The 26,835-nt window shown below is 64.1% G+C and overlaps 2 protein-coding genes across 2 annotated transcripts in view; both read right to left on the bottom strand.

Annotated features, from left to right (window-relative positions):
* ZNF469 (zinc finger protein 469) overlaps positions 1 to 23,727 on the bottom strand; it is a 46,404-nt gene extending 22,677 nt beyond the window's left edge. Inside the window, 1 exon segment of the mRNA XM_053906746.1 lies at positions 23,419 to 23,727. The gene's annotated coding sequence lies outside the window, so the exon portion shown is untranslated.
* On the bottom strand, positions 668 to 26,663 carry LOC128778213 (collagen alpha-1(I) chain-like). The gene is made up of 12 exons (XM_053906824.1): positions 26,530 to 26,663; positions 22,545 to 23,620; positions 19,130 to 19,310; positions 15,167 to 15,269; positions 14,839 to 15,002; positions 13,187 to 13,417; positions 12,571 to 12,738; positions 4,675 to 4,829; positions 4,466 to 4,546; positions 4,388 to 4,406; positions 1,481 to 1,555; positions 668 to 911 (listed from the first exon to the last, which is right to left on the bottom strand). Exons 1-12 carry the CDS (start codon positions 26,661 to 26,663, stop codon positions 668 to 670), a joined length of 2,631 nt encoding a protein of 876 aa, XP_053762799.1.
* Positions 26,664 to 26,835: the final 172 nt, after the last annotated feature.

The raw sequence follows: 26,835 nt of genomic DNA, 5'->3' as shown, positions 1-26,835 counted from the left end.
GCATTCCCGAGGGTGCCTTTCCCGTGGGCAGGTAACCCCCGCTCTGCAGGGGCTGAGCTGGGTGTCGGGTGAGCCTCTGGCTGCAACAGCCTGGCTCTCATGAGCCCCAGGTCCCGGGAGTGCCCTCGCTCCATGGGCCTTGTCGCAGGTCCTTTGACCCGCCACAGGGCCTTTGCCCCTGCCCCTGCCGTCTTCCGTCGGGCCGTCCCCTGCCAGCTGTCCACTATGCCGGCCCATCCTCCCTCCTAGCACGTGACGCAGAGTGGGCACTCGCGTGTGGGGGCAACACCATCCTCCCGGGGACATGCGGCCTCTCCGCCTCCGGGTGGGTTTCCGTGACCCCCGGAGGCAGCTTGCCTCCCCCAGCCACCCACGGCCCGCTCCAGCCGTGGCGAGGCCTCTTCCCCCCCTAGGACTCCCCACCTCCGCTCCGAACACACAGGCAGGGAGGGGGCAGGGCGGGCTCTGCCCAGGGGCCACGGGTCATGTGAGCCGCGAAGCCTTCTCTCCTGTCATGGCCACGGCCACGGCCCTGTTCTCAGGGCGGGAAGGGGTTCCCCAGGCGGTGTGTGTTGCCCCCCCCCCCCCCCCCCCCACCGTCTTCATGAAGGCCACCTGGGGGGGCCGGCCTCTTGCCCAAAGCCTCCCGGCCCCCTGCTGGCTGGGTTCAGGCCAGCCGCACCCTCTCACGCAAGCCCTGTTTGACTACCCTTCCCCCCGCCCCCCGCCAGGACTGAGCTTCTGAGTAGTTGTGCTGAGTCCCCAGGGCCAGGCGCTCCGCCTGGATCAGGAGGTTCAGAAGAAGTGTGGAGGCCATAACGCTGGAGCCCACGGGCGACGCAGGTTCGTGGCTGCGTGGGCAGCGGCCGCCTGCCTGTGGCCCCCGGGAAACCCTGGGCTCTCGGCCGTTTCTGGAAAAGCCAGAAATCCAGGCGTTAGGGTGAAGTCTGCCCATTTTCAAACTTGGACTACAAATTCACATAAAACAAAATACCGTTTGAACTGAAACTGCGGGGGCTGAAACTGAGCCTGTGGTTGGTCCCCTGTGACCTTTTTGTGGGCAGTTCACGCTCCAGGCTGTCCCCGCCCCGGGAGCCCTCACCCACCCTCCCGCTCACTCCCTGCCTCCCGCGCGCACTCCTTCAGCTCACTGACTGACTGACTCATTCGTTCATTCCCTCCCTCCCTCATTCCCTTGGCGAATTCCAGCCAAGCACCTCCGATGCTCCCGGCTCCCTGCCAGGAGCTGGGACGTGACTCTGGATGGGGACACAGGTGCCACCGCACAGGGCTGATATCCCAGTGGGTCCAATTTAGGGCAATCAGGCCTCCAGAACACAGCTCTCCTGATCCCACGGCTGGCGAAAATGCTGTGCCCTGGGAAGTTTTCACGATTTCCAGGAGCCCCACTGCAGAAGGAAAATCCTTCGCTGGCACAGGGGCTTGTGGGTCCCTCCACAGCAGGGCTCAGGGGGCTTACGTCACACAGGGGGCTGTGGAGACGAGCTTAGGGAGGTCTGAGGCTGGGGGCAGAGGGCTGCAAGGCCACGTGGGGCTGTGCGGACAGGAGGGGCGAGTGTGGGCCTGAGGCGGGAGCCCGGCAGGCTCCTCTGGAGGGGACGGTGTGCTGGGCCACCTAAGCGGGCCCCTCCATGTGAAGACAGACACAGGGATGGAGCCATGTGGCCACAGCCAAGGGACACCGGAGTCCCCAGGAGCTGGAAGAGGTGGGAAGGACCCTCCTTGGCACCTCTCAGGGGGTGGCCCCACCCGCTTCTCCACAAATGGCCCACTATTCCCCAGCCCTGCTCTGGCCTAAATCCTGGGACTCACTCCTGCCAACCCCATCCCCCCCCCCCCCACCCCAACCGCTAGCCCTGCCTGCTCGTGCACCTGCTCCTCCCCCATCCTGTTGGCCACCCAACCGCCAGAGCCAGCCTCGCAGACACAAATGGCAGCAGGGAACCCCCCACTCCCACCCAGGGACCCTCATGCCCACACACCTGCCTGGCCCTTCCCTCTGCTGGGAGCCCTGCTCCCAGATAGCTAGGGCCTGCGCTCATGTGACCGCCACTCCACGGTCTCGGGACCCCCACCCTGTTTGCCAGCGTTGCTGAGGGAAGCACAGAGCTGTGTCCAACCATTTCTCGGCTGGCTCTGTGGTGTCCCCTGAGGCCCTGACACTGACCTCATCCCTGCTTTGCAAGTGAGGAAACGGTCATAGTTGAGGGGGGGGGGGGAATCTCCTTTCCCTGCACACCGACCTGAGCCCAGGGCAGCAGGGGGGGGACCTCCTTGGGTAGGAGCCACTCGCTGGGGGTTCTGGCTGCATGGCCCGTGGTGTGGCCTTCACAGGCCCCGCCCAGCCCCGTCCCCAGCAGCAGAGGAGCCGGCGGCCCGCAGGGGCACGGCTACATGACTCGATATGCAGCCATCCCAGACAAGGCCTGACTCTGACTGCAGAGGGTGCATGGGCCGAGGCCCTGCAGGGTCCTCCCTCCCTGCTCTCTGCTGCTTTGCTGTCAGTTAGAGGCAAAGGAGGAGGAAAGCGGGACGTTTTGCCAGGGGCTGAAACAGGCACTGGGACCGTGATTTCCTTTGACGGCGTGTGGGGTGTGGGCACAGGCACCCCGCGCTCTGGCCTTTGAGGTGGAGGTGAGGAGAGAGGGGACCAGCTGGGGGCCAGAGAGGGTCTTCAAGGATGGGGCCCACTCAGCACTGCCACTAGCCTGAGAGGCGCATGTGGCTCAAGTCACCCAGCCCAGGCCCCCCCCCGAATCAAGTGGGGTGCTCACGGGGCTGTGGGCATGGGAACCTGCCCCACGAGGTCCTGTGATCCCAGACCACTGTGGGCCCCTGGGACCTCTAGAGATCCAGATTATTACAGGCTCTCGAGTGGGGACAGCGTCAGGTAGGGAAGGATGGGGCGGGGCACACCTTTCTGCAGGCCGGTGACCCTCTGGGCATCTCGGCCCCAGCCGAGGGTGACCCCGACTTTGGGGTGACGCTGCCCGGAGCCAAGCCCGCACATCCTGCTGCTCTGGGATGGGAGTATCAGGGCCCGTTGGGGCTGCAGGAGAGGCGCCAGCCAGATGGAGAGGAAGCGGAGGTGATGTGCTCGTCCACTCTCCCTTCCCCCTGCATTGTGTCCCCAGGGTCCCCTCTCTTCCGGGGCAGCAGGAGTGAACCCCACTCCACACACTAGAAAGTCAGACTCTGCCCTGCCCCTCCCTGTCAGCAGGGGCAGGGTGGCGTGAACCACGTCAGGCAGGTCGACCCGGAGAGAGGGGTCCTGGCCCCGCGCACCTGCTGGGGGCCACGGGCCAGTCTGCCCGTCTCAAAGTCCAGGCGCCATCATTTCCTGGCTGTGTGACCTCAGGCAGCTGATGGGGCCTCTCTGAGCCTCGTCTGCCCACCTGTAAACGGGTCTGATGGTCACCCCATGGGGTCCACAGGGCCACGTCACACGGCGTATGTAAAGCACTTAGCTCGCGACATACTCCAGCGAATGTTAGCTATTATTTCCCTACTATCGTTTTGATAACAATCCATTTCCTACTGCCCTCCGCGTGCACCACAGGCCTAGAAACAAGGCAGGGATTTAGATATTTAAAAGGCGCTGCTATAGAAACCTCTCTCTGGGACTCCTTTTTCCCATCAGAAGAAATGTCCCCCAGCCCTGCCCACACCCGGGACTCTGGCTGGGATGGCGGGGCCTCGGCTGAGCAGGTTCTCCGGGGGGGGGGGGGGGCGGAGAGGGGGGACCTGGGGTCTCAGCCAGGCTGTGGGGGCCCCGCGGCTGCAGGACTCCTGTCCCCTCAACTGTCCAGCAGGTGGCGCCCGTTACACGGTTCCTGCGAGGGAGGCCGGAGTCAGGGCGGTTTGTGTGTGCGCGCGCACGCGTCTGTACGTGAGCGTGTGCGCGCGCGTGCGTGTGCCTGCGCCTGTGTGTGCGTGCACGCGCGCGTGTGTGGGCGCGCGCGTGTGTGTGCGCGGGTGTGCGTGTGCATCTGTGTGTGTGCGGATGCTCCTGTGTGTGTGTGTGTGTGTGCGCGCGCCTGGGTGTGTGGGTGCGCGTGTGCGTGCACGTGTGTATGCGTGTGCACGCACACGCACGTGGGAGACTCTGGCGTGCGTGTGCACGCTCAGGCTGTGTATGTGCACGTGGTGGTCCCTCTGTCCTATCACCGATGACGTCCTGTCACCGTGCAGAACCCTGGGCTCTGAGCTCGGGGATGGTGACGCCACCACAGCCTCTGGCTCCTTTCAGATCTGGGGTCTATAGGTGGGGCTGGGGATGGGCTGGGAACATTCTCAAAGCACATGTAGTACTTCAGGTGTAAGTGTGGAATCCAGGCATGCGGGCAAATGACACTTCTGTCCACACCTCAGGGACTCCTTGCACACTGGGGACGACGGCGGCAGGGTCACGTGGGGGTTAAAGGAGATACCGCACGTCAAGTACCTCGCTCAGGGCCAGATACGTGGTGGGTCCTCTGTGCAACGATGACCGGCAAGGACACAAATTCATCCAGCACCGGGAACACTGGGAGGGGGCGGCAGTGAGGACAAGGGCGTGCGTAACTGCCACCCCGTGCCCCTCCTTTGTGTGCCGCGGAGCAGAGACCACCGCCCACGACCGCGACACCCTGCTCCCGGCACAGACCCGCGCACCGGCGGTCTCCGGGCGTGGCCGCCCCAGGGATGGGGCGCAAGCGCCCGCGGTGAACACGAGGCCCAAGGCAGCGCCGGGCCAGCCAAGCCCCCGCGGCCTCCGCGCCGCGCCCACCTGCCGCTTCCGGCTGCCGGCGCCGGGGCTCCGGGCCCAGCTGCGGTCCCGCGGGAGAGCACGGCCCAACGTCGCCCGCGGGCTGGCCTCGGGGGGTGTCTGGAGGGGCTGGCGGGCAGATGCCGCCACCTCCCGTGCTGTAGGCACATCTTGGTCCTCTTCCCCCAGATAAAATGTTTACACTCATTTTTAAGTAAGAACTTGGTCGGAAATAAAAGCAACCGGGCACCCCCGTAAATGGCACGGATGGGACTCGGTCACGGTGGCGCAGCCGGCGTCAACGGAGCAACAGCCCACGCGATAAAGGCCGCGGCACGCAGGAGGATCCGGAAGCTTGCAGAGGGCACGGCGCCTCCCCTTGCCCCCCAAAGGTCGGCGTCCGGCTTTCTGACCCAGCGGGGGCCACTTTCCCAACGGGAGAACCTGAGCGGGGGTCTCCTGCCGACCTCGCTGTCCTGGATCATGAAGCCCCCTCCCCGGACCCTGGCCGAGGGAGGCTGTCCAGGGCACCAGGCTTGGGGGACGGCCACTCTAGGAGCCACGGCAAGTGACCCCCGGCCCAGCAAGCCCCGACGCCCGCCCGCCTGCCGGCCCGTCCCCACGGCCACGGCCACGCGCTCGCTCCCGCCCCTCTCGGCGCGCGGAGGCCTGGCTGGACGCGGTGGCTCATGGCGGGGGGTGGCGGCGGCTAGGCGGCTCGCTCCCGAGCCCTGTGGAAAGTTGTCCCTGGCTCCTGCCACCTTCCAGCTTTTCACATCTCAGCTGCTTTTAATTAGTTTCCTTCAAAGTCCCCCAAAGCAATGGAGCCACGTTAGCGCTAGCCAGCTGCCAAGACACTCCCGTGTGTGTGTGTTTGTGTGTGTGTGTTTGGGGGGCGGAGGGATGCGGAAGCCAGCTTGCCGTCGCTGAACTGCAGGGGCTTTTCCACCTCTGGGGCCAAGAGCTGCAGGGCTGAGGGCACTTCTGGCCTGGGCCCCTGGGTGGGCCGGGCAGGACTTGCTGGGCCGGCAGTGACCCCACGGGGGCGGCTGGGAGGGGCTGGTCTTGACTGCGGGAGACTCCCAACCTCGCCTGCACTTCCTCGGGGGCCTCTGAACCCGCGGGGCCGCAGGACCCACCTAGACGCTGCTCCGCAGGGTCTTAGCCGTGCCAGCCGTGCAGGGGACCTGCGCCCAGCCTCGCCCTGCCACAGTGCCCTGCGGGCCACGAGGGGCCGGGCGGGAACGAGCGAGGCAGGAGCTGGGTGGCTGTAGGGGGTGTTCACGCCCTTCTCCTGGGGGCCTCGGCTGCTCCGCCCCACCCACCGTGTCCCGGTGGCATCGCAGCCCCAGCAGGGACATCTCTCTCAGGTCCCCAGCAGAAGCGTGGGTATTCCCGTGGACTTCTGTGATTTTAAAACAGCCCGTGGCCGAGCCAAACACACACGCTGGGTGGATTTGACCCGGGAGCTGCCAGCTCGCGATCCCCATCCTGCACGCGGCTGTGTCCCGAGGTTCAGGGCTGGAATCTTCTTGCTTTGCCCCATTTCTACCCCCGGGCCATCCTTGCAGCCGCAGAAGTTCCCTCGGTGGGGACATCTGTTTCTTGCCTGCCCAGCACCCATCTTCCTGTTTCTGGCAACGGTACCTTGGGTTCCTTTGGGGAGCCACCCTCCTCTCCACTCTGTCCACGTGGTTCTGGTGGGGCTAACCCTTCCCTTTCCATTAGACTGGACTCTGATGCCACTATTTGAACATCTGGATCCGGCTATGCCTGAAGCACGCCCCACGGAGCCCAGTTTTGTGAGCTAACGGTCTCCTCTTTGCTTAACCTATTTTGACTTACGTTCTATTCTTCTGTGGCTGGAAAGTGTCCTCACCAATACAGCCTCACGTGGGGGCCCACAGGTGACTTTGTTGGGCATTGGTCTTGTCATGGGCTGGCCACTAGCTGTCCTGAGGGGCCTGCCCTGCCCTGTGACTTGCTTTTTACCTTTCCCCTCACGTAGTCGCTTGGACTCACCTCTCTCCCAGTGGTCCATGCTTCCTGCCCGCGGCTCCCCTCTGTCCCCCCCCCGGCCGCATGGACAGACCACCCGTGAGCACGTTCATTTGTGCCCGTGGCATGAACCCTGTGCCTGCTGTGGGCCTCGAAGCAACCATTCCGCACCAGAGGTTTCCAGATTGTTCTAAGGCCTCCGGGTCTCCCTGAGGGATCTGGCATGGTTGACGTCCACACTCCAGGGACCACCGCTTCCAGGAGCTCAGCTATGACGCCGTCCCTTCCTCTCCATGCCGAGAGGGCCTCGCAGAATGTGGCTGAAAAGGGATATGGCCACAGGGAAGGCCTCAAATTCACTCTAGTTTAAATGAAAAAAAGCCAACGACTCATTCACACTGGTAACGCATTAATACACTCTTTGAAACACCCAACTGCTGACCACCGGTTCGTCCCCAAGGGCCAACTGCTTTTCTTGAAGTCTTTACAGGCAAAGTGATCTGGCATCTGGGATTCGCTTTGAAAAATGCAGCCGCAATAAGAATGGGGGCGGGGCTACCAAACCCACTCACAGTGGTCTGCACAACTATGAGGGCTCCTGTGTCAAGAAAAGAAACACCTAGGGCTGTAGGACAGCAGGGGCAAGTCTGGCAACCTGGGACACGTGGTGGCCATGCTGAATGGGCGCACCCGCTCGTGCCACCGCCCCGGCCTTGGGACTTGGGGTCCTGGGCTCCGCACTTCTCTCTTCCTCCCCCTCCAAGGGTCTGGACCTTGTAAAAGTTGAAAGTGTCCTGATCTATACACATCTCCCACATATTTGACCTCTGGTATGTGCGGCTGGGTGTTGGCATTTAGAGTTTTATCTTCCTAGGGCTGACTGGCCTTTTTATGGGGTCTTTCTGTTCTGCGCAGGCCGGTCGGATGAGAGTCAGCAGAGACCCCCGGAAAGCCTGACTGGCTGCATGACCCTGGGTTAGCCCCCAGCCACCCTCCCCGGCTTGTTTCCTGACCGGGGGATGAACTGGGTGAGGAAGACAAGTGGGGATGCGCTCAGACAGGGCCCAGGAACCAGAGGAGAGGAAGCCAGAGGCATGCACAGAGCCTGGCCCCTCTCTGTACCCCCAGGAGAGCAGTCATCGTGAGGCCCCAGGAAAGTGGGTAACGTGGAGGCCTGGGACACAGGTGTTGGCTCAGGGGAAACTGAGGTTCTCTAGGGATGTACAATCTCTGTCTCCAGAGCACCCTCAAACTTAACACACCCACGGAGCGTCCTCTTCCCACTGCAGTGTCCCTAGACTGTCTCCTTGTCATCTTCCCTCATCACATTCCTGTGACTTCATCATCCGGCAACAAGTGCAGTGCCTGCTCATGACCTCCATCCACCTGTTCGCCTGGATTAATTGGCTTCCTGTGTAAGATGGGAAGCTCCTGGGGGACAGGGCCTAGTTTGGCAGGTTCACAATGCCTGGAAAACACAGTCATCCATCCATCCTTCCACATATCCATCTACCCACCATCCACCCATCCATCTACCTATCCACCCATCAATCCATCCATCCATCCATCCATCCATCCACCCATCCACTCACCTATCCATCCATCCATCCACCTATCTATCCATCCATCCGTCCATCTGTCCATCCATCCTTCCACAATCCATCCATCCACGTATCCATCCATCCATCCATCTATCCATCCAACCATCCATCCATCCATCCATCCATCCCCCATCCACCTATCCATCCATCCATCCATCCTTCCACATATCTATCTACCCACCATCCACCAATCCATCTATCCATCCATACATCCATTTGTCCATCCATCCATCCATCCATCCACCCACCTATCCATCTATCCATCCATCCACCCATCCATCCATCCACCCATCCATCCATCCACCTATCCATCCATCCATCCATCCATCCATCCATCCACCCATCCACCTATCCATCCACCCACCCACCTATCCATCCATCCATCCATCCATCCATTTGTCCATCCATCCAACCATCCATCCATCTGTCCATCCATCCATCTGTCCATTTGTCCATCCATTCATCCATCCATCCATCCATCCATCCATCCCCCATCCACCTACCCATCCATCCATCCATCCATCGATCCATCCATCCATACACCCATCCATCCATCCATGCATCCACCCACCCACCTATCCATCCATCCACCCATCCATCCTTCCACATATCCATCTACCCACCATCCACCAATCCATCTACCTATCCACCCATCAATCCATCCATCCATCCATCCATCCATCCATCCACCCACCCACCCACCTATCCATCTATCCATCCATCCATCCATCCATCCATCCATCCATCCACCCACCTATCCATCCATCCATCCACCTATCCATCCATCCATCCACCTATCCATCCATCCATCCATCCATCCATCCATCCATCCATCCATTTGTCCATCCATCCAACCATCCATCCATCTGTCCATCCATCCATCTGTCCATTTGTCCATCCATTCATCCATCTATTCATCCATCCATCCACCCACCTATCCATCCATCCATCCATCCATACACCCATCCATCCATCCATGCATCCACCCACCCACCTATCCATCCATCCACCCATCCATCCTTCCACATATCCATCTACCCACCATCCACCAATCCATCTACCTACCCATCCACCCATCCATCCATCCATCCATCCATCCATCCATCCATCCTTCCACATATCCATCTACCCACCCATCCACCAATCCATCCACCTATACTTCCATCCATCCACCCACACACCCATTTATCATCCATCCATCCATCCATCCACCCATTCATCTGCCCTCCCACCTCACTCACCTACTCAGCCATCTATTCATTGTCAGGACTAGAATTCAGGTTTGTGGTCTCAAGTGTTGGACTTTAGCCTTGGCTCACTGCAGGGCTGAGGGAGCAAAATCTTGGGAGTAAGCAAGTGCCCCATCATGTAACCCTTAATACCCTGAAAGAAAACCTGACATGACTGGAGTTGGGTGGCCTGGGTGCCCATAGAACTACCACCAACAGCCTCTGTCCCATGGCTGGGAGAAGGGACAAGCTGTCCCCTCCCGTAGGCTCACTCCTGCTCAGCCTGAGGTCCTGTGGGAGGAGGGACCTTATGTGGCCATCTGGAGTCTGGATGACCCCTTTCTGCTTGAGCCTGTGGAGGATCTCCGGGCCTTGTAGGCCAGAGCTGAGGCTAGGGGTTGGGGAGCCAGACTTGACCCATGACGTGGCCTGTCCTTCCCCTGGAGTAGATGCTCATGCATCCCCTCGAAGGGGACAGTGGCCTGCTGTCTCTCTGCCCCTTCCTATCTCCTGTGCCGTCCCTGGTTGCCCTCTCTGGGCCTGCTCGAACGTGCCAGGGTCCTTGAAGACACTCCCATGCTACCCTGATAACAGAGCTGACTGCCGATGTCCCAAACAGGCAGAGCGACCTGCCTAGGACACCAAGAGTCACGGATGGAGCGGGGTGCAATCCCACGTGTCCTGAGTCTTGGGCTAGAGGTCCCATGCTGTGGCCGCCAGCCAGCCCATGACTGAGCCCACCCAAGGCTCCTGTCTCTGCCGCTGTTCTCACAGCCGGGTTGATCTGGAGAGACTGATCCCTCTGAGGAGGCTGCTGGGCTTGGAGGGTCTCCAAAGCAGGCACACCTGGGAGAGAGGGCTGGCTGCCTGGGGTGCTCTCGGAGCGGCCCAGCTGGCCTCTGCTCAAACTTGAGGGTCACATGCCCACGTGCCAACCAAATGCAGCCCCTGAGTGGCCTGGGCAGGGCCAGCAGCAGCACCGCCACCAGCTTGCAGAGCCATGAAGTAATACATCGTTGTCCGAAGACTCGGGGCTTGGGGCTCTTTGTTACACAGCAGTAGACAGCTGTGGTACTTGGGGGCTCTCGGCTCTAGTGTCCTCATCTGTTAACGGGGATAACATAGCCCCATGGGGTGGCTGCTCACTAAATGAGATGGCACGGGTCAGGCCGTCAGCACGGTGAGCGCTGCCCAGGGACCACTGGCTTTAATGCCATCACCTGCTTTGTCCCCAGGCTCATGAAAATGGCCCCTCTGTTGGAGGGAAGGGATGTGGATCTGATCTGGCCACGTGGTCACAGGTTCCATCCTAGGTGCTTGGGCTGAGTGAGATCTAAGTTCCTGCCTGGAAGTCCTGTCTCCCTCCTGGGGTGCCGGCCGCACTCCTGCCCCCCAGCTCCCCGGACTTCGCGTCCGTGCCCTGCGTGCGGGGCCAGCATGGGACGTGAGGGGCGGGAAGACCGGACCCGCAGGCCCCCCGCCGGTCACCGTGAAGAGGCAGACGGCACAGAGGGATCCTTCCGACTGCACGGCCAGGGGGCTGGGATCAAAGGGCCCAGCCGGGGAAGCAGAGGGATCGCTTCTTCCGGCATTTTCTTTATTTGCCCATAGAGAGCACTTTCTGAGCATTTTGTTTTGTCTTCTCTGACCGGGCTCTGTCCAGCATGCCGACGAGGCCTTGCACTGCCAGCCTGGTGGGGCGGCACCCTCTCCCACGCGTGGCCCTGCACAGCAACAGAGGTGCCTGACCTGTGCCTCAGGGTCTGGCCCCAGCGGCAGGCTGGAGGCTGGGTTCCTGTCTGCTGTCACTCCCACACACCCAGGCCCAGCCCGTCTGGGACAGGAGGGGCCCGAGGTCATCCCAGGCTGGGAATGCCAATGTTTGTGGCCACTGAGACCTCGATTCAAATGTCCAAAAGAAATCTTGCAGGGGAGAATCTATCCATTTATCATCTATCTAGCTATGTTTATATCCATTTATATCTCTATCTGTGTATTGATCTATCGTCTACTGATCTATCAATCTATCATCTATCAATCAATCATCTATCTATCGACCTATCACCTATCACTCTATTATCTCTGTCTCTATCCCTTCACTGACTACCTACATAACTACCCACCACTCTCCTCTATCTCATATATATGTACATAATACTTACATAAATGTTTGGATTCGTATTTATTTGCTGGGCAAAGATCACGAACGTAGGAAGGTGCACAGCCCTGCACTCCCAGACCTATGGGAAAATCCTGAAACTTTCCAGCTCAATATCCCTCCTTCTTTACCCTAACCTTCCCCAGTAGCTGGGGGGGGGGAGCCAGCAGACCCACATGACAAAGGGCCAAAGACTGGGGGAGAAGGAAAGAAAGGTTAGCCCATGTGACCCAGACCCGTCCCAGGGCCCTGCATCTGTCCCTGGGTCATGCAGACGGAGTGGACAGTGGGCGTAGATTCACCAACGAGAGGCTTCCCTGGGACCTCTTGCTGGGGTGGTGACAGGCGGGACAGGGGCCTGAGCCATGGGGGCCTTTTTGCCACCCTCCAGAGGGTCTCCCGAGAGTGGGGCCAACACAGAGGAAGGCAGAGCCGTGAGACGAAGAGAGGCTGACTCCTGAGGCGCTGTCTGGGAACCTGGATCCAACAGTGCCTGAAGCCCACTTGTCATTCCAAGTTATTTTCAGTCCCACCAGCCAGTAGGTCCCTTTCACGCTGTGTGACTTGTGTTTCTGTCACTTGGCAGTCACCCAAAGCGCCAGGATGTGAACATACGGCTGACGGCCAAGCTACAAGTAGGGTTACAAGGAGAAGTGACCGAGTGGCGGTGGAAGGCAGGTCGTGGAGGTGCTGAAGGGGTACAGGGCATCCCCGTGGGTGTCTGCCTGGTGCAGGTCTGACCCCTCCTAAGCCCCCCAGGAGCCGCACGTACCCGCAGGGGGGGTGACCAGCCAGGGAAGATGAGGCAGAGCTCACCTCGGATAGCTCAGGGTCGTGACCTTCAGGGACACGTGTCTAGAGGGGCGGCCGGTGGCCGTCTGAACGCAGCGAGTGCCCTGACCGATCGGGGCCACTGGGCGGGACCGACCTACAACGACCTCCCGGGGCCGGGGGCACATGTTCCGGAAGGTCGCCGGCCCCGGGCTGCAGGACGACCAAACACGGGTGACAGAGGACTTTAGATTCGCGTGTCTGGGTTCAAGCCCTTCTCCTTGCTGGGCCTGCAGCTCGAGCCTCCAATCCCAGGGCGCTCCCGTGACCCAGCCAGGGGGGTCCGTGAAAACACCAGCAATCTGGGCGTGGTCCTAGCACGGTGCCCGGAACGTGGTGCCCAGGACGGCACACACAGGCCGGGTGCGCAGTTTGCACACGCACAGCCACGGTCGTACCTTTAACACTGAGTCACGCAACATGACACGTGTGTGGCACACAGTATCACGCACAACACGCCCGGGGCCGTGTTCATATACACAAACCACCCGCGGTAACACAGGCCTGCTTGTAGCTATATCTGTACATCCACCTGTTTCCCGAGCTTCCCAACTGGCTGTCCGTGATTGGAAGAGAAACTTGCCCCTGAGGCCCCGCCTACACAGTCTGCCGCCAGGTAGAGGGGTGCGGGGCCATTTCACCCCCGGGGAACACCTGAGCCAGCAGTGAGGCAGTGTGGCCCAGGTCCCAGGGCAGGGAGGCCAGTGGGTGCAAAGCCACCACAGGGGAGCCGGGAGGGGGCACAGGGGAGCAGGAAGGGGGAGCAGGGAGTTGGGGGGGCACAGGGGAGTCTGGAGGGGGTACTGGGGAGCTTGGAGGGGATACAGGGGAGCTGGGAGGGGGAACAGAGGAGTTGGGGGGCACAGGGGAGCAAGGAGAGGGCACAGGGGAGTCGGGAGGGGGCACAGGGGAGTCAGGGATGGCACAGGGGAGTCGGGAGGGGGCTCAGGGGAGCAGGAAGGGGGCACAGGGGAGCAGGGAGGGGGTACAGGGGAGTTAGGGGGACACAGGGGAGTTGGGAGGGGGCCCAGGGGAGCCGGGAGGGGGAGCAGGGAGTTGGGGGGGCACAGGGGAGTCGGGAGGGGGTACTGGGGAGCTTGGAGGGGATACAGGGGAGCTGGGACGGGGAACAGAGGAGTTGGAGGCACAGGGGAGCAGGGAGGGGGCACAGGGGAGTTAGGGGGACACAGGGGAGTTGGGAGAGGGCCCAGGGGAGCCGGGAGGGGGAGCAGGGAGTCAGGGGGGAGGCCCAGGGGAGCCGGGAGGGGGTACTGGGGAGCTTGGAGGGGATACAGGGGAGTCGGGAGGGGGCACAGGGGAGTCAGGGATGGCACAGGGGAGTCGGGAGGGGGCTCAGGGGAGCAGGAAGGGGGCACAGGGGAGCAGGGAGGGGGTACAGGGGAGTTAGGGGGACACAGGGGAGTTGGAAGGGGGCCCAGGGGAGCCGGGAGGGGGAGCAGGGAGTCGGGGGGGCACAGGGGAGCCGGGAGGGGGTACTGGGGAGCTTGGAGGGGATATAGGGGAGCTGGGAGGGGGAACAGAGGAGTTGGGGGGCACAGGGGAGCAAGGAGGGGGCACAGGGGAGCAAGGAGAGGGCACAGGGGAACACGGAGGGGGCACAGGGGAGTCGGGAGGGGGGCACAGGGGAGCAGGGAGGGGGTACAGGGGAGTCAGGGAGGCACAGGGGAGTTGGGAGGGGGCTCAGGGGAGCAGGGAGGGGGCACAGGGGAGTCAGGGGGGCACAGGGGAGCAGGGAGGGGGTACAGGACAGGTTGAGAGGTCTGGGCGCTCTGGGATGGGCCAGGTGCCTGTGGGGACCCCGAGGACAGAGACCACACGCAAATGACCGTGCACAATCCTGAGGCCCGAGTTTCCGTGGACACCATTGCCCGTCCCCTGCCTTCCAGGGCCATGAAACGACCAGGCCCGGCTGGTTCTAGGTGCTCGCCGGCTGGCGGGGGAGATGCCCACATGGCCCGAGGGAGCGAGGGGCAGGAGCCGGCTGGTGCACCTGCTGGTGGGGCGTCCGGGCATCCTGCGGGCTGCCCCGGGTACTTGCCACGCCGTGGCGCCCCGCACATGTGCACGTGCCCGGCCTTCCACCCTGGGGGCCCCTGACAACTCTCAGAAACGGAGACTACACGTTGGGATGAGGGTATTTTGTTACGTCGGTTAAAGAAAATCTTCACGAAATTCGCGACCCCTCTTTCTTTTCCACACGAAGCCACTGAGGGATCGGAAGCGATCGGCTACCTTGCACCCTGCTTCTCTTGACGGCGCCGGTAACAGACGGCGAGCCCTTTCCTGCCGAGGCCCCATGGCTGCCCACACCTGGGGGCCTTGCCACTGTCCCGGACGGCACGGGCCTGAGACGCCCGGTGGCCAGAAAGCTGGGCAAGGGGCGTCCACGCCGCCTTCTGCGGGAACGATGCCAGTTGCCAGACAGCGGTCCTGCCGCATGGCTGGCAAAGCACTTCCCGGAAGGCAGGACTTGTGAGGCCCAGGGACGGGTGGGGGGGACCGAGGCTGGAGGAGGCGAAATGCTGGGACGAAGGCCCACGCCTGCCCGGCTGAGCCTCACCCTGAGCCCCTCCTCCAGCCCCTCCGCGATGGGGTCTCCTGGTCCCTGTGGGGCTCGGCTCAGAGCAGCCTGGGGAAAGTCCGGGTTCGCTCTTTTACTTGCTCTGGGGGGCCAGGCACAGGAGGTCCTCAGGCCTAAGCGCACAGACCCAGGTGCCCACTGCCCAACGGCGGGCCCCTCCGGGAGCTTCCGAGACGTTAATTATTCCCCAGGCACCGGCCCGGCATAAATACAGCCTAGACATCCAAGAAAAGCACGCTGCCGGGATGGGGAGTCTTTCCCAGTGCTAAATGCAGCCTCGGCAACGGGCACGTCGGCGAGCTCGCTCAGATAACAATCGGATTCCGCAGGCCCCGAGCTGACCCTGTGGCGGGCACGCTCCCACTCACCGGGAGTGACCGCCGTGGCCGGGCGCAGAGGGCCGCCGGCTGTCTTTCTTCCGCTGGGAGGGCACTCCAGGGCGGGGAGCAGGAATGCACGTGGGCCGGTCCGCGTTTAGCGTGTATTTATAAATGGGGCACAGCTGCCAGCCGAGTGGTACCCGCGAGGTCAGCTTCCTGCCAGGTCCCGCGGCCAGATGTTTACTGAGATTGCAGAGAGACCGTTCCGCCCACGCGCGCCCAGATTCATTCCACATCTACGCTCCAAGGCTGCTCCGTGGTGCCTGGGCCTGGCCGGGCTCCAGGTGCTCAGAGAGGAGAGGCACCCCGGGGACTTGAGACGTGGGACCGGCACACACGGGGTGGGTTCAGAAGGGAGCAAGGAGGGAAGGGGACTCGTGCCGCCTCGGGTGGGGGAAACCTTCTCAGAGAGGAGGCGGGGCAGGATGGGAGGTGGGTTTTGAAGGATGGATAGGAGTTTTCTGGACATCACGAGGAGGGAAAAATAGCACGGTGCCACGGGTTGGTGGTGAGTAAGGGGCGTGGTGCCAACCCGGGTGCCAGAAACACGGCATCCAGGGGAGAAAAGGTGAGAGTTTCAGCGGGTCCTGAGCCGCACGTGGGCGCGGTTTCCAGGGGAGCTTGTTAAGAGGCAGGTCCCAGGGCCACCCCATCGCACAGCTGGGCGAGGCCGGGCGTCTGATCTGGGGCCGCTGACCCCAGTCCGAGAAACCGAGGCTCAGAGAAGGAACGGAAGTCTGGAGGGGCTTCCTGGAGGCCGTGGGGGAAGAGGTGTGGGGGGATGGGCATCCAGGGGCTCCGCGGTTGAGGGACACCCGGACGCCGAGGTGCGCGGCGGCCACAGGCACACTGAGAGCCCGTGAGGGGCTGGTCGGAGCGGAGACTCCGATTAAACATAAAACACGCACCGGACTCTGCCTCGGTTTTACACTGAGCGCCGCGGGGATGCTATTTCCGATGTCACGTGTTACAGAAAACGAACTGCATCGTTGGCTTTGCGTCCTTAAATGCGGCTCCCATCGCTTTCAAAACTGCCTGTGCACCTTGGTCCCCGGCTCGCGCAGAACCGCAGACGTGCCCGCTCTCAGACACAGTGACGCTCTCACGCACACACACGCACGTGCTCAGGGCACACTCACACGTGAACACACGCAGGCACACACGTGTGCACACAGGTGCAGGCTCACACCCCCGATGCACACATGTTGAGTGGGGAGTGGTGGTGACTGTCCCAGAGCTGGCCAAGGACCCCGCGGGGGTGTCTTCCTCTCCTCGGCTGCCCCCTCATGGGGCCCTCGTGGCCTGGGGCAAAGGGGCCACGGACTTGTGCTGTGGTATGGGAGCCCTGTCAGAGTGGTGGCTGGAGGGCTCTCTCCCACAGTGGGGCCGGCCCCCCTCGGTCCTGCCCTCCTCTTTCTAGAGTCGGTGGCCCCCCACTTCCTGTGTCTCATCCTCTCTCCCGGCCCCACCAGAGGCCCCCGTCAGGCACCTGCGGACTTTCCTCTGGGTGCTAAGCACAAAGCCACTGCCCGCGTCCCCGATGGCCCCGGCCAGACTGTGAACTGTCGCAGTGGGGGTGGGGGGCACCGGACCACAGCCTGGCCCCCGAGCGGCCGTGTGCCGGTGGCCGCTACATACATGCGGGACGCACAGAGGGCGCCCAGCACTGTGGCTGTCCTGGGGGGACTCTGAGCACCGGTTACGTATGGCTGAGGAGAAGTCAGACGGCCCAGGGGGACGCTGAGCCCCCAGCACCTCTGACCCTGCTGCCGTTGTGTCCCCGCGAGATACTGCTCAGCAAGGGCCAGCCTGGCGGTGCCCCGGAGCGCCTGTCAGCCGTTGCCCGCGAGAGCCGGGGAAGGCGGGCGCCCCTTGCCCTGTGTGCCCGGCGTCAGGTTAGGTGGCCTGGCCTGAGCCCCCGAGGCCTCTGACAGCTCCCTGCTGGGTGGGTTTCGGGCAGATGTCTTCACCTCTCTGGGGTAAGAGTGGTGGATTCTGGTACTTACTGGGTATGTCCATTCTGATCGTGCATTATGGAACTCTGAAAAGAGCCACAGGACAGGCTCGGGGGTCCCTGGGTCCCGGTTGGGGCAGGCCAGAGCTAAAGCCACAGGACAGGCTCGGGGGTCCCTGGGTCCCGGTTGGAGCAGGCCAGAGCTAAAGCCCCGTTGATCACCAGACCTCGGTGAGTGATGTTTGGGTCTCCTGGGGTCAGTGCCCCATAATCATGCGATTATTCCCTCTCTGCAGTGTGCGGGGAAGGCTGGGAGAAGGAAGAGCGGTAGAAGTTTCCGGCACTGTAGCAGGTCCCTCCCTGAGGGTCTGGGCCCTTCCCTCCAGGGACGCTGTGAGGAAGAGGACGGGAAACGTGTGTGGACGGCGGGTGCCCAGGAGAAGCCTCAGGCTGGGGCAGGGGCCAGAGGGCAGAGGGTCCCGCAGGACAGTCCCTGAGACTGTGACTGCCACTCTCTCTGCCCCGACTTCCCCATCTGTGTGCCGCCACGGACCCCGGGGTCCCGCTCCCGGACCCCGTCCTGGAGAAGTACAGAGACACGCCCCACAAAGACGCGCTCACACGTGCCCCCGGCAGCGCCGTTCACGGCAGCCGAGAGCCACCGGTGGATGTGATGCACGCCACGGGGTCCGGCCACACAGCGGAGTATTACTCAGCCACAAAAAGGGACGAGGCACCGAAGCGTCCACAACGCGGACGCCCCGTGATGACGTTATGACCAGAAAACGTCAGGCGGTCGCAGAAAGAAAAACACTGTGATTTCATTCATGTGAAATGTCCTGAGCAGGCAAATCCAGAGAGGCCGAAAGTGGAGTCGTGGTTTCCAGGGCCGACGGGGGCGGGGGGGGGGGGGGGGACCGCCGCAGGGTGCACGGTTTTTTTCGGGGGGATGAAAGTGTTCTAGAAGGAGGCAGTGGTCGTGGTCGCACGGCCTCGTGAAGGCACTAAAACCACAGCACTTGCCCTTTAAAAGGGTGAGCCGGGTGCCGTGCGAGGTGTCCCCACCGTGTCGGGCTGACCGAGGACATGGGATGGCCCACCAGCAGCCGGCACACCGCCCCTGCCGAGGGCACACGTCCCCCAGCACCCGGCCCCGGTCCCGGGCCCCCTCCGCCCCGTCCAGTCAGGGGTCTCGGCACCAACCCCCCCAACACCCGCCGCCCCAGCACGAGCCCAGAGAAGCCCCGCTCTGCAGGGTCCCCAGGGGGCGGCTCCCGGCCAGCCACACGGGGGCCGGGGGGGGCGGGCGCTGTTTGCACACGGACACCTTGGCCCAGCGGCCCTGCAGGAATGTGGAAAATGCAGCGGCCGCATCTGCAGGCGGCATCTGTACCCAGGCCGTCGGAAAGCCTCAGTGGCCGCTCATGAATGTGGATTTTGTTTGGCCTGTTTGCCTGGGACACGGGCCCTGTGAGGAGCCCTGAGTCAGGACACAGGCTGGGAGCAGGCGGCCAGGGATGGAATGTCCCCGTCCTGCCCTGTCCCGCCCGCCCCGCAGCAGGGCCCGAGGGGTGAGGAGGGGGCCCGCTGTCGTGGGCGCCCCCTCACGGCCCCGCGGCCTCCGCCCCTCGCCGGCCGCCGTCCCTGGGGTCCAGCTGTGCCCGGAAGGCGGCCTCACCCGGCCCCCGTGGGGCATCGCTGCCTAGTCCTGGCCTCGCAGCCAGGGCGCGGGCGCTGGCCGGGGGCTCCGAGGGGTCCCCGCGCCCACGCTGCTCCCCCTCCAGGCCCCCTGCGAGAGGAGGCCGCCCTGGGGGAGGGGGCACGGCTCCGCGGTGGCTCCCAGAGGCTTCGAGCACTGGGTGATGGGAAACAGGGTGGCAAGGCAGCCTGGGGCCACCATCAGGGTTGGCCGGCAAAGCCCGGGGCCCCGGACGAGCCCTGCCGTCCCCCCCCCCACCCCCCACCCCGCGGTCATACGTGGAGCTTCTATTTGGGACACTCCTTCCCAAAGCTTGATCTGTGTGAACAGGGGTGTCATTCTCAGAGACCATCTCAATCCCGACAAGGGCTGGGTGAGTAGTGAGCAGAAAACCTATAGCTCGACGCCGGGGTCACGGCCCCCAAACGGCCGATGGAGTCGCTGACCTCACTCTCTGGTGGCTGGGAAGCGGGACGGGGGTCCCCTGCCTGGCCTGCCACCCCGCTTCCCAGCCCTCCCCAGAGCTGGCCTGACGCGCCGGGGCCAAGGGAGCATCTACGAGAGAGGGACGCTGACCCACAATACTGAGGGTCCCGGACGCTCGGCAGCACCGACGGGGGAGGAGGCCAGCGGTGATAGAGGTCTGCCTCTCCGGCCCCCAGAAGGGGTGGCTTCCCGCGCCCGTATGTGACAGGACGCGAGTGACGTCCTCAGGAGCAAGGACAGCGGTCTAAAGTGTGACCGCCGCTCCCGCTCTGGGTACCTTTGGGTGGCTCCCTGGGTGGACACGGCCCCACAGCGTGCAGACGCCTGCTAAGCAGAGTCTGGGCTGGGTGTCCCTGTGCAGTGAACGAGCTGCTCAACTGTACAGGCCCACTCTTCCTTCTACCCAGGGAAACGGTGGGTCCTCAGCTGACCTCACGGCGGGACTAAAGTATAAGATTGCAATCGGTCCCCGAGGACAGTATCTGTCACCCCAGCCACGGCTACGGAGACACAGTGAGGATAAACCAGCAAGGGACAGGCCAAAGAAACAGGACCTTGGCACCTGCGAGGCCGTCCGTCTCTATCCTACATCCTCCACCACGCTCCGTTCAGCCTCCAACACACAGTCGGCGGGTTCTATCAGAGAACTAGGTTGGCAACAGGACCCCAGGATCCCCCGGCCAGTGTGGGCCGAGAGCCCCTCCGTCGGGCTCGGCAGGGACAGGGCTTTGAAAGGCGGACATGTGACTGCCCGCCCCCGACGAAGGGTGGGACGCCGGAAGGGCTGATGGCGGAGCAGAGGGCAGTTCTGACGGGGCAGGGGACCGCACGCCATGGCAAGGAGGCGGCTGGCAGGTGGAGAAGGGAGACAGGATGCTGGGTGTCCGACGGGGGGGCGGGGGGTGAGGTCACAGGCAGGAGGTGGACAGGGGGAGCAGCGTCCCGAGAATGGGCCCCGGGGACTGCGGTCAGGGAGGAGAACGGGGTGGGACGGCGGCCAGCCTGGAATGCAGGTTTCCAGCTTTAGCTGTCGGCAGCGGTGGGACGGGGAGCTGGTCACACCCTTCCCGGTCTCGTCCCTTCTGCACCCATGTAGAATGAACCAAAGTGGAGGTGGGCCAGCCGGCTGGGGTGGCCCGGGGAGAAGTGGGCAAGGAGCCCCCGGCAGGGCCCCGGCTGCGCCTGCAGGGTCCTTCCCACGGGCCCCGCGGGTCTCCCCGGCCGCGTGGGGGGGGGGGAACCCACCAGAGCTAGCGTCTGCTGTGCTCTCAGCGTGTCAGGCCCGTGCTGTGGGTGCCCGGTACCTCGGCCCGCCCCTGGGCCCGGGCAGGTCTCCCCACTCTCCTGATGGAGATGTCGAGCTCAGGGACGCTGGGGGCTTGCCCACACAGCCCCGGGCAGCTGCTTCTGGAGCCTGCACCCTTCCCCACCGCACCACCTCCCCTGAACTCTGAGCCCCTCATCTTGGAGAGAAAGCAGACGGGTAACCGAATCTCAGTAAGAGTCAAAGCCAGGAGGAAGGTGGGGGTGGGGCTTGGCTAGGAAGTCTCCGGGCTCCGGAGGAATCCACAGTGTGAACTGATGTCTCTTTGGCACCATCAATGGTGGCGGGGTTCCAGAAGAAAGGAGGTGGGAACAGGTCTCTGCTTCCAGGCCACCCCGGTGTCGAGCGGACGTGAAGTCGGGGAGGAGACCCGCTGACTTTCTCCCAGGGAGGGAGGCGGGATGATGCCTGACCCGGAATGTCAAGTCAGAAAAGGCGCAGGACCCGACACGATTAGGCTTCAAGGGGACATAATCTCTCTATTAACATTCTCCAAAGCCAACCGTGTGTAAGACTTAACCCGATGTGCCGTGTGCTCCTCAGGATGACAGGACCGGAGTCGACGGAAACCACAGGTAGGAGGCTTTCCCCTCAATCTGCAGCACGGCCTTCTCATAACCTCTGGCACATTGTAGGGGTGGGACCATGGGATGGGTGGCTGTGACAGGCAGTGAGGTCCCCGGCGATGGGGGTATTCAAGCAGAGGCAGTAACCTGGAGGCAGGGTCTGGGGGAAACTGGGGCAGTGATGAGGGAGTTGTCTCTAAGTTGATCTCTGAGTTGTCTTTGACCCTGAAGTCCCGCGACTTGCCGGCTCCCACGCTGCCCCTGGCTGCAGCCGGCCCGGGCTACAGGCAGAGGGGCCACTCACCCTTCGACGGTGCCTCCCCACCCCCACCCCCCGCCCCCCGCCCAGATGCCGTGGGGGCCGCGCGCTCCCCTCGAGGTGCCCCAGCCTCCTTTCTGCCTCACACACTCCTCCCCGGGTGAGGCTCTCGACAAGCTCTGCCCTGTGCTTCTGGAAGCTGCCAGGCCGGGCACATGGCACACGAGGGCACGCCCTCCTTCCTGGGCACCTCAGGGGCTGCCCTGGCCGCCCTTCCTTCCTAAGACTGTAATCTGTCCCAGCTTCCCGCCAGCCGCCCCCCTCCCCCGCCCCAGCCCGATACCAACCTGGCATTTTACCTGCTTGTCTGGTTTGTTATCGGGGAGGCAGGGGCTTGCTGGGTTGGGGGCTCCTGGGGTGGCGTGGGGCACAGAGAGGGCTCCGTCTGCATTTGCTCAACCAACAGGCAGTAGTGAGGGCACCGGGAGAGGCACCGGCCCCTGCCGCTCTCTGGCTGTGCGGCATCGGCCCGGTTACCTAACCTCTCTGATCCTCGGTTTCCTCACCGACACTAGGGGTACCCCGGATCAGGATAGGAGCCTTCCACACAGTAACACGTGGCACAGTCCCTACCCATCCCGAGCCAGCGGCCGAAGAGCGGTCCGCAAGGAGTTAAGGGCCTCAGCCACCGCCAGAGCGCAGGAGGCCAGCCCAAGCAAAGCTGCGTCTGTCCCTCCGACCCCGCTGCCTCCGTGGCCCAGGGCGCGGGGGCAGGGTCTGGGTGACCGCGGGAAGTCCCCGCGAGCCCCGGCTGGCCTTCCCTTCCGGCCGCCGCCGCGCGGCGCCGCGTCCCCACGGGTCCCTCCGGCCCGACTCCCTAGGCGCGCCCGGCCGGCCAGGGGCGCGGGCCGGGTGTGGGCGCCGCGTGGCCTCCCCGCAAGAGCGCAGCGGCGGGGAGCCCCGGGCGCCCGAAAGACCCGCCCGGGCCCGCGCGCTGCCCCCGCTGCCGCCCCGGCCGGCTCGCGCCCGGCCGAGCGCGGGGGCGGCACGCCCCGGGGGCAGCCCGGAGGAGGCGGCAGCCGGGCTCCGGGGGTGGGGGTGGGGGTGGGGGCAGCCGCTCCGGCCCGCAATGAATGAGCCGGCCCGCGGCCGCGCGCGCGCCCCCGCCCCGGCCCCGCTCCCCGGAGGCCCGGCTTTCCGGAGGCCCCGCTCTGCGGCCCCGGCGGGCACGCAGCGGCGGGCGCTGGGCTGCACTTTGCGAAGCGCCCCGCGGGGCCGGCCCGGGCTCCGCGAGCGGCGCCGGGCAGGGCGGAGGCCGGCCTCGAAGCGCCGCGGCCCCCGCCGAGCCCCCGGCGCGCCCTGGCGTTCGCGGCGCGTAGCGTCCCGGGCCGGGCGAGCGGGGTCGGGGCGGGGGGGGGGGCCGCGGGGAGGGTCGCCCGGCCCCGCCGGAGCGGCGCGCCGCCGAGGGCGCCCGGGACGTGGCGGGTCGCGGGCGGCCAGGTGACCCGCCGCGCAAACCCCCGGTCCGCGCGCACTGCCCGGGCGCCGCGCGGCCACACTCACCTCCCGCTCCGAGGGCCCCGCTCCGTTCGCCGCGCTGGCGGACACGATCGAGCTCCCGGCACGGCCGCGGCGGCCCCGGCGCTCTGGGCGCGGAGGGCAGTCCTCATCCCGACCGCAGGCCGCCCGGGCCGCGCAGACGGGCCGCCCGCCCGCCGGGCACCGAGCCGCCCCGCCGCCGCTGCTGCTGCGCCGCGCTCTGCCCCTGCGGGCGGGGTGGGGAGAGGAGGGGAGCGGCCTCCACCCGCTTCCCAGGTCGGGCCGCGCGCGCGGGGCCAATCCTCGCGAACAAGCTCCCGGCAGCGGCTGGGTGCTCCGGGGGGCCCTCCGCCCAGCCCTGGGCAGCGCGCGCGGTCGGCCCCCAGGCACAGCCGGCTTCGGTTACAAACTTCAAACCCCTGCGTCCCACCCCCGCCCCCCCCCACCCCCCCCAGCTATTTTTAGCAGCACTCTTCCTAGGTGTCTGTTTCACGGGACGCGCTCTGGTGATCCGGGTCCCTGATGGGAAAGGTATGGAGCCACCAAGCCCGGGCCCGCACCCCTCGCCAGCCCACCCCGGCCTGGCAGCGCTGAGCCGCTCGGAGGCGCCCGACGCGCTCCGCACTATTTTCAAAACCGGGGGGCCGAAGTGTGTCCGTGTGGTTTCCGGTGGCTCCTCCACCCCCACCCCCTCCCGGCCTCCTGTCTGCACAGGTTGGGACGCCTCACATACTTGCCCCTTCCGCTTCTGCAGGGAGGATGGGGGTGGGGTGGGGTGGTCATGCCACCTGCCACCTGCCTGGAGACCTTTTGAAGTCCTCCAGGTTGGCACCTGGAAGGCACCCTGGGAGGAGGTGCTCAGGCCTCAAAGGTGGGGGTTGAGGTTCCCCGAATCCTCAGTGCCCTCACTTTGGGTGCCCTGGCCCAGCCTCAGGCCTGGTGGATTCTGGAACGCAGATGGTGGGAGCTAGAGCCGCGCGGGCCCTCCAGCGGGAGGGCCCTCACGTGCCATCTGTTCAGCGGTTTCCCTCACAGATGAGGGCATCCGGGTCCAGAGAAGGCAAAGGCACCTACCCCAGGCCACACGGCCCAGGGCGTGGGACACCGGTCGGTCCCTGGTGTGCCCGCGGGGGTCCCCTGCAAGGCCCTGGAGGCGACCACGGACAGGGGCCCCGCCCTCCTTCCTCCTTGAGACAGCCCCAGGGCAGGGACTCACAGAGCCTCCGAGAAGTGAAATTGTGTGTTGGGGTGGGGGGTGGGGTCTTCACTTTGTAGAAAGGCATACTTTCAGAATTGGTCCTTTGAACAATGTCCCCCTGAGAGCCTGCAAGCTTGCTTTAACTTACCCAAGTTCAAATTTCACACCCCCTTAGGAACACCTTTATCATGTAAAGCAAGGTATAGGTGACACACAGGGCCTTTGGCCCAGAGTCCCGCTCACTGGCTTGGGAAGGAGTGAACGGTCTGGCCCCTGGCCCCACCTGCGGTCCACGGCAGTTGGCGGGGCCCTTAGCTGTCCACGTACAATTTACAGTAAGCTAAAACGGGCCGCATAGCGAAGTCAATTTTCCCGTGGCTGTTTGTTACCGCGTCTGAAGGAGCTTCCAGAAATCCCTGTCAGTGGACTTGAAAGCCTGAACTGAACGAGGGGTGACAGAGAGTACGCGGCCCTGCCGCCCGGTCCTGCCTGGCGCTCAGAAAGCCCAAGCCTCAGCTCACATTTCCGGGGCATCGTCCCGGGCCTCTGGGTCCTGGGATCTCCCTCGCCATGGAAATCGGCACAGGAAGGGGCTGAGAACCGCCACCCCCCCCCCCCCCTCCCCCAAGGTAATCGGTATTTCAATCAAGTTGGTTTCCTAAAGTTTCTAGTGCAGGGTCCCCTGGCTCAGACAGAGTTCCCACATGGAGCTTGCTTCCTCACCCTTCCCACTGGGTCTCTTCTTGCTTCTTAGGGAGCCCACAGTGTGTGTGTGTGTGTGTGTGTGTGTGTGTGTGTGTGTGTGTGTGTGTTTGTCCAGCCTGTGGCGCACCGGAGCACCCCTGGGGTGTGACAGGAGAGACCTCACTTAGTACTGCACCCTTGACCACAGTGTGGAGAGCGGATCGGCTCTGCCCCACCTGGGCCAGGTGCTCAGCACGTGAACCTGACAGCTTAGGAGGCGGGTCTCTACACTTCCTCCTTCCCAGGGAGGTTCAGAACGTGCCTCTCCTGCCCGGGGGGCCTCGGTCCCACAGAGCTGGGAGCTTAGCCCTCCGGCTCGCAACCTGGACAGGCCCTAGGCTCCCGCCCCGACCCTCCCGGCCCACCTACTTGGTATAACCCAGCAAGGTTCAAATGGGGGCGACTACGCCCCCCACGGGACATTTGGCAACATCTGGGGACATTTTTGGGCCAGCTCTAAGGCTGCCACGGCGTTTACCAGGCGGAGACCACAGAGGCCGCTAGACCTCCTACGATGTACGGGAGGGCCTCACAAGAGAGAGGAATCTGGCCCCAAATGTCAGCAGTTCCCCAGTGACCATGGTCTCCTGGGGGTGGACCCCAGCACCCCACCCCCTGGCCTAGTGCAGGCAACACGTCCCCTCCTCCACAGTCCCCAAAGCCTGGCAGTAACTTCATCCCCCTCTCCCAGGAGGAAGCGCCCAGTCCCCGCACGGGGTGCCGTGGACAGGGGGTGGGCTGGCAGGGTCTCGACCACGGGGAGTCCCTGCTCCTTTGCTCTGAGAACAGAACTGGAAACTGCCCGGCTGTGCTGGGCCTCCCTCTGCACCCGGACACGGCCCGGCCAGGGCCCCGACTCAACTTGCCCCAAGTCACGGACATCAAGCCCCGCTCTCCCTCCCCAGCCGAGCCCCCGTGCCGCCCGGGGCCCGAGACCCACCGCTGGCCGCCCTCAAGGGGCAGAGGCTGCCTGGGCCCCCGCGCGTGCTGGGAAAGCCAGTCAGGGCTCCTGAGTCATCCCCCTTGAATTTTGCCTGATGTCAAAATGAAACCGCGTACCCAGAGCCAGAGCTGGGGTGGGAGGAGTGAGAAGCGTCCGGCAAATTCCAGGGACATAGTGTCACATGGCCGCTCCAGCTTGACACTCACAGGGCCTTGGCATCGGCCACCCATCCGTCCAGACGGCCTCGCACCTTGAAAGCAGCGTCCTGCCCCCGCCCCGTGTGCAGTCCACACCAGACCCCGTGGGACCCCCGAGGCCAAGCCCCTCGTCCTTGGGAGAACAGACGTCCGACCTGGGACCAGGCCCGGGGCTGCGATGTGGCATGTTGGATGTTTATACCCTCCCGGGGTTTCGGTGGCAAGTCTGACCTGTGACCTTGTGGGCTCCCTCAGGCCCCTTACCCCCACTTGCCAGATGGGGAAACTGAGGCTGGAGGGCCCCATCCCAAGGACCCAGGAGTTAGTAGCACAGCCCATCTGGGACCTTTGACTACCTC

Source organism: Panthera pardus, unplaced genomic scaffold (genome assembly GCF_024362965.1).
Source record: "Panthera pardus isolate Hobbes unplaced genomic scaffold, ASM2436296v1 HiC_scaffold_19, whole genome shotgun sequence".
NCBI classification, from domain to species: domain Eukaryota; kingdom Metazoa; phylum Chordata; class Mammalia; order Carnivora; family Felidae; genus Panthera; species Panthera pardus.
This window is presented reverse-complemented; position numbering and strand designations above follow the sequence as displayed.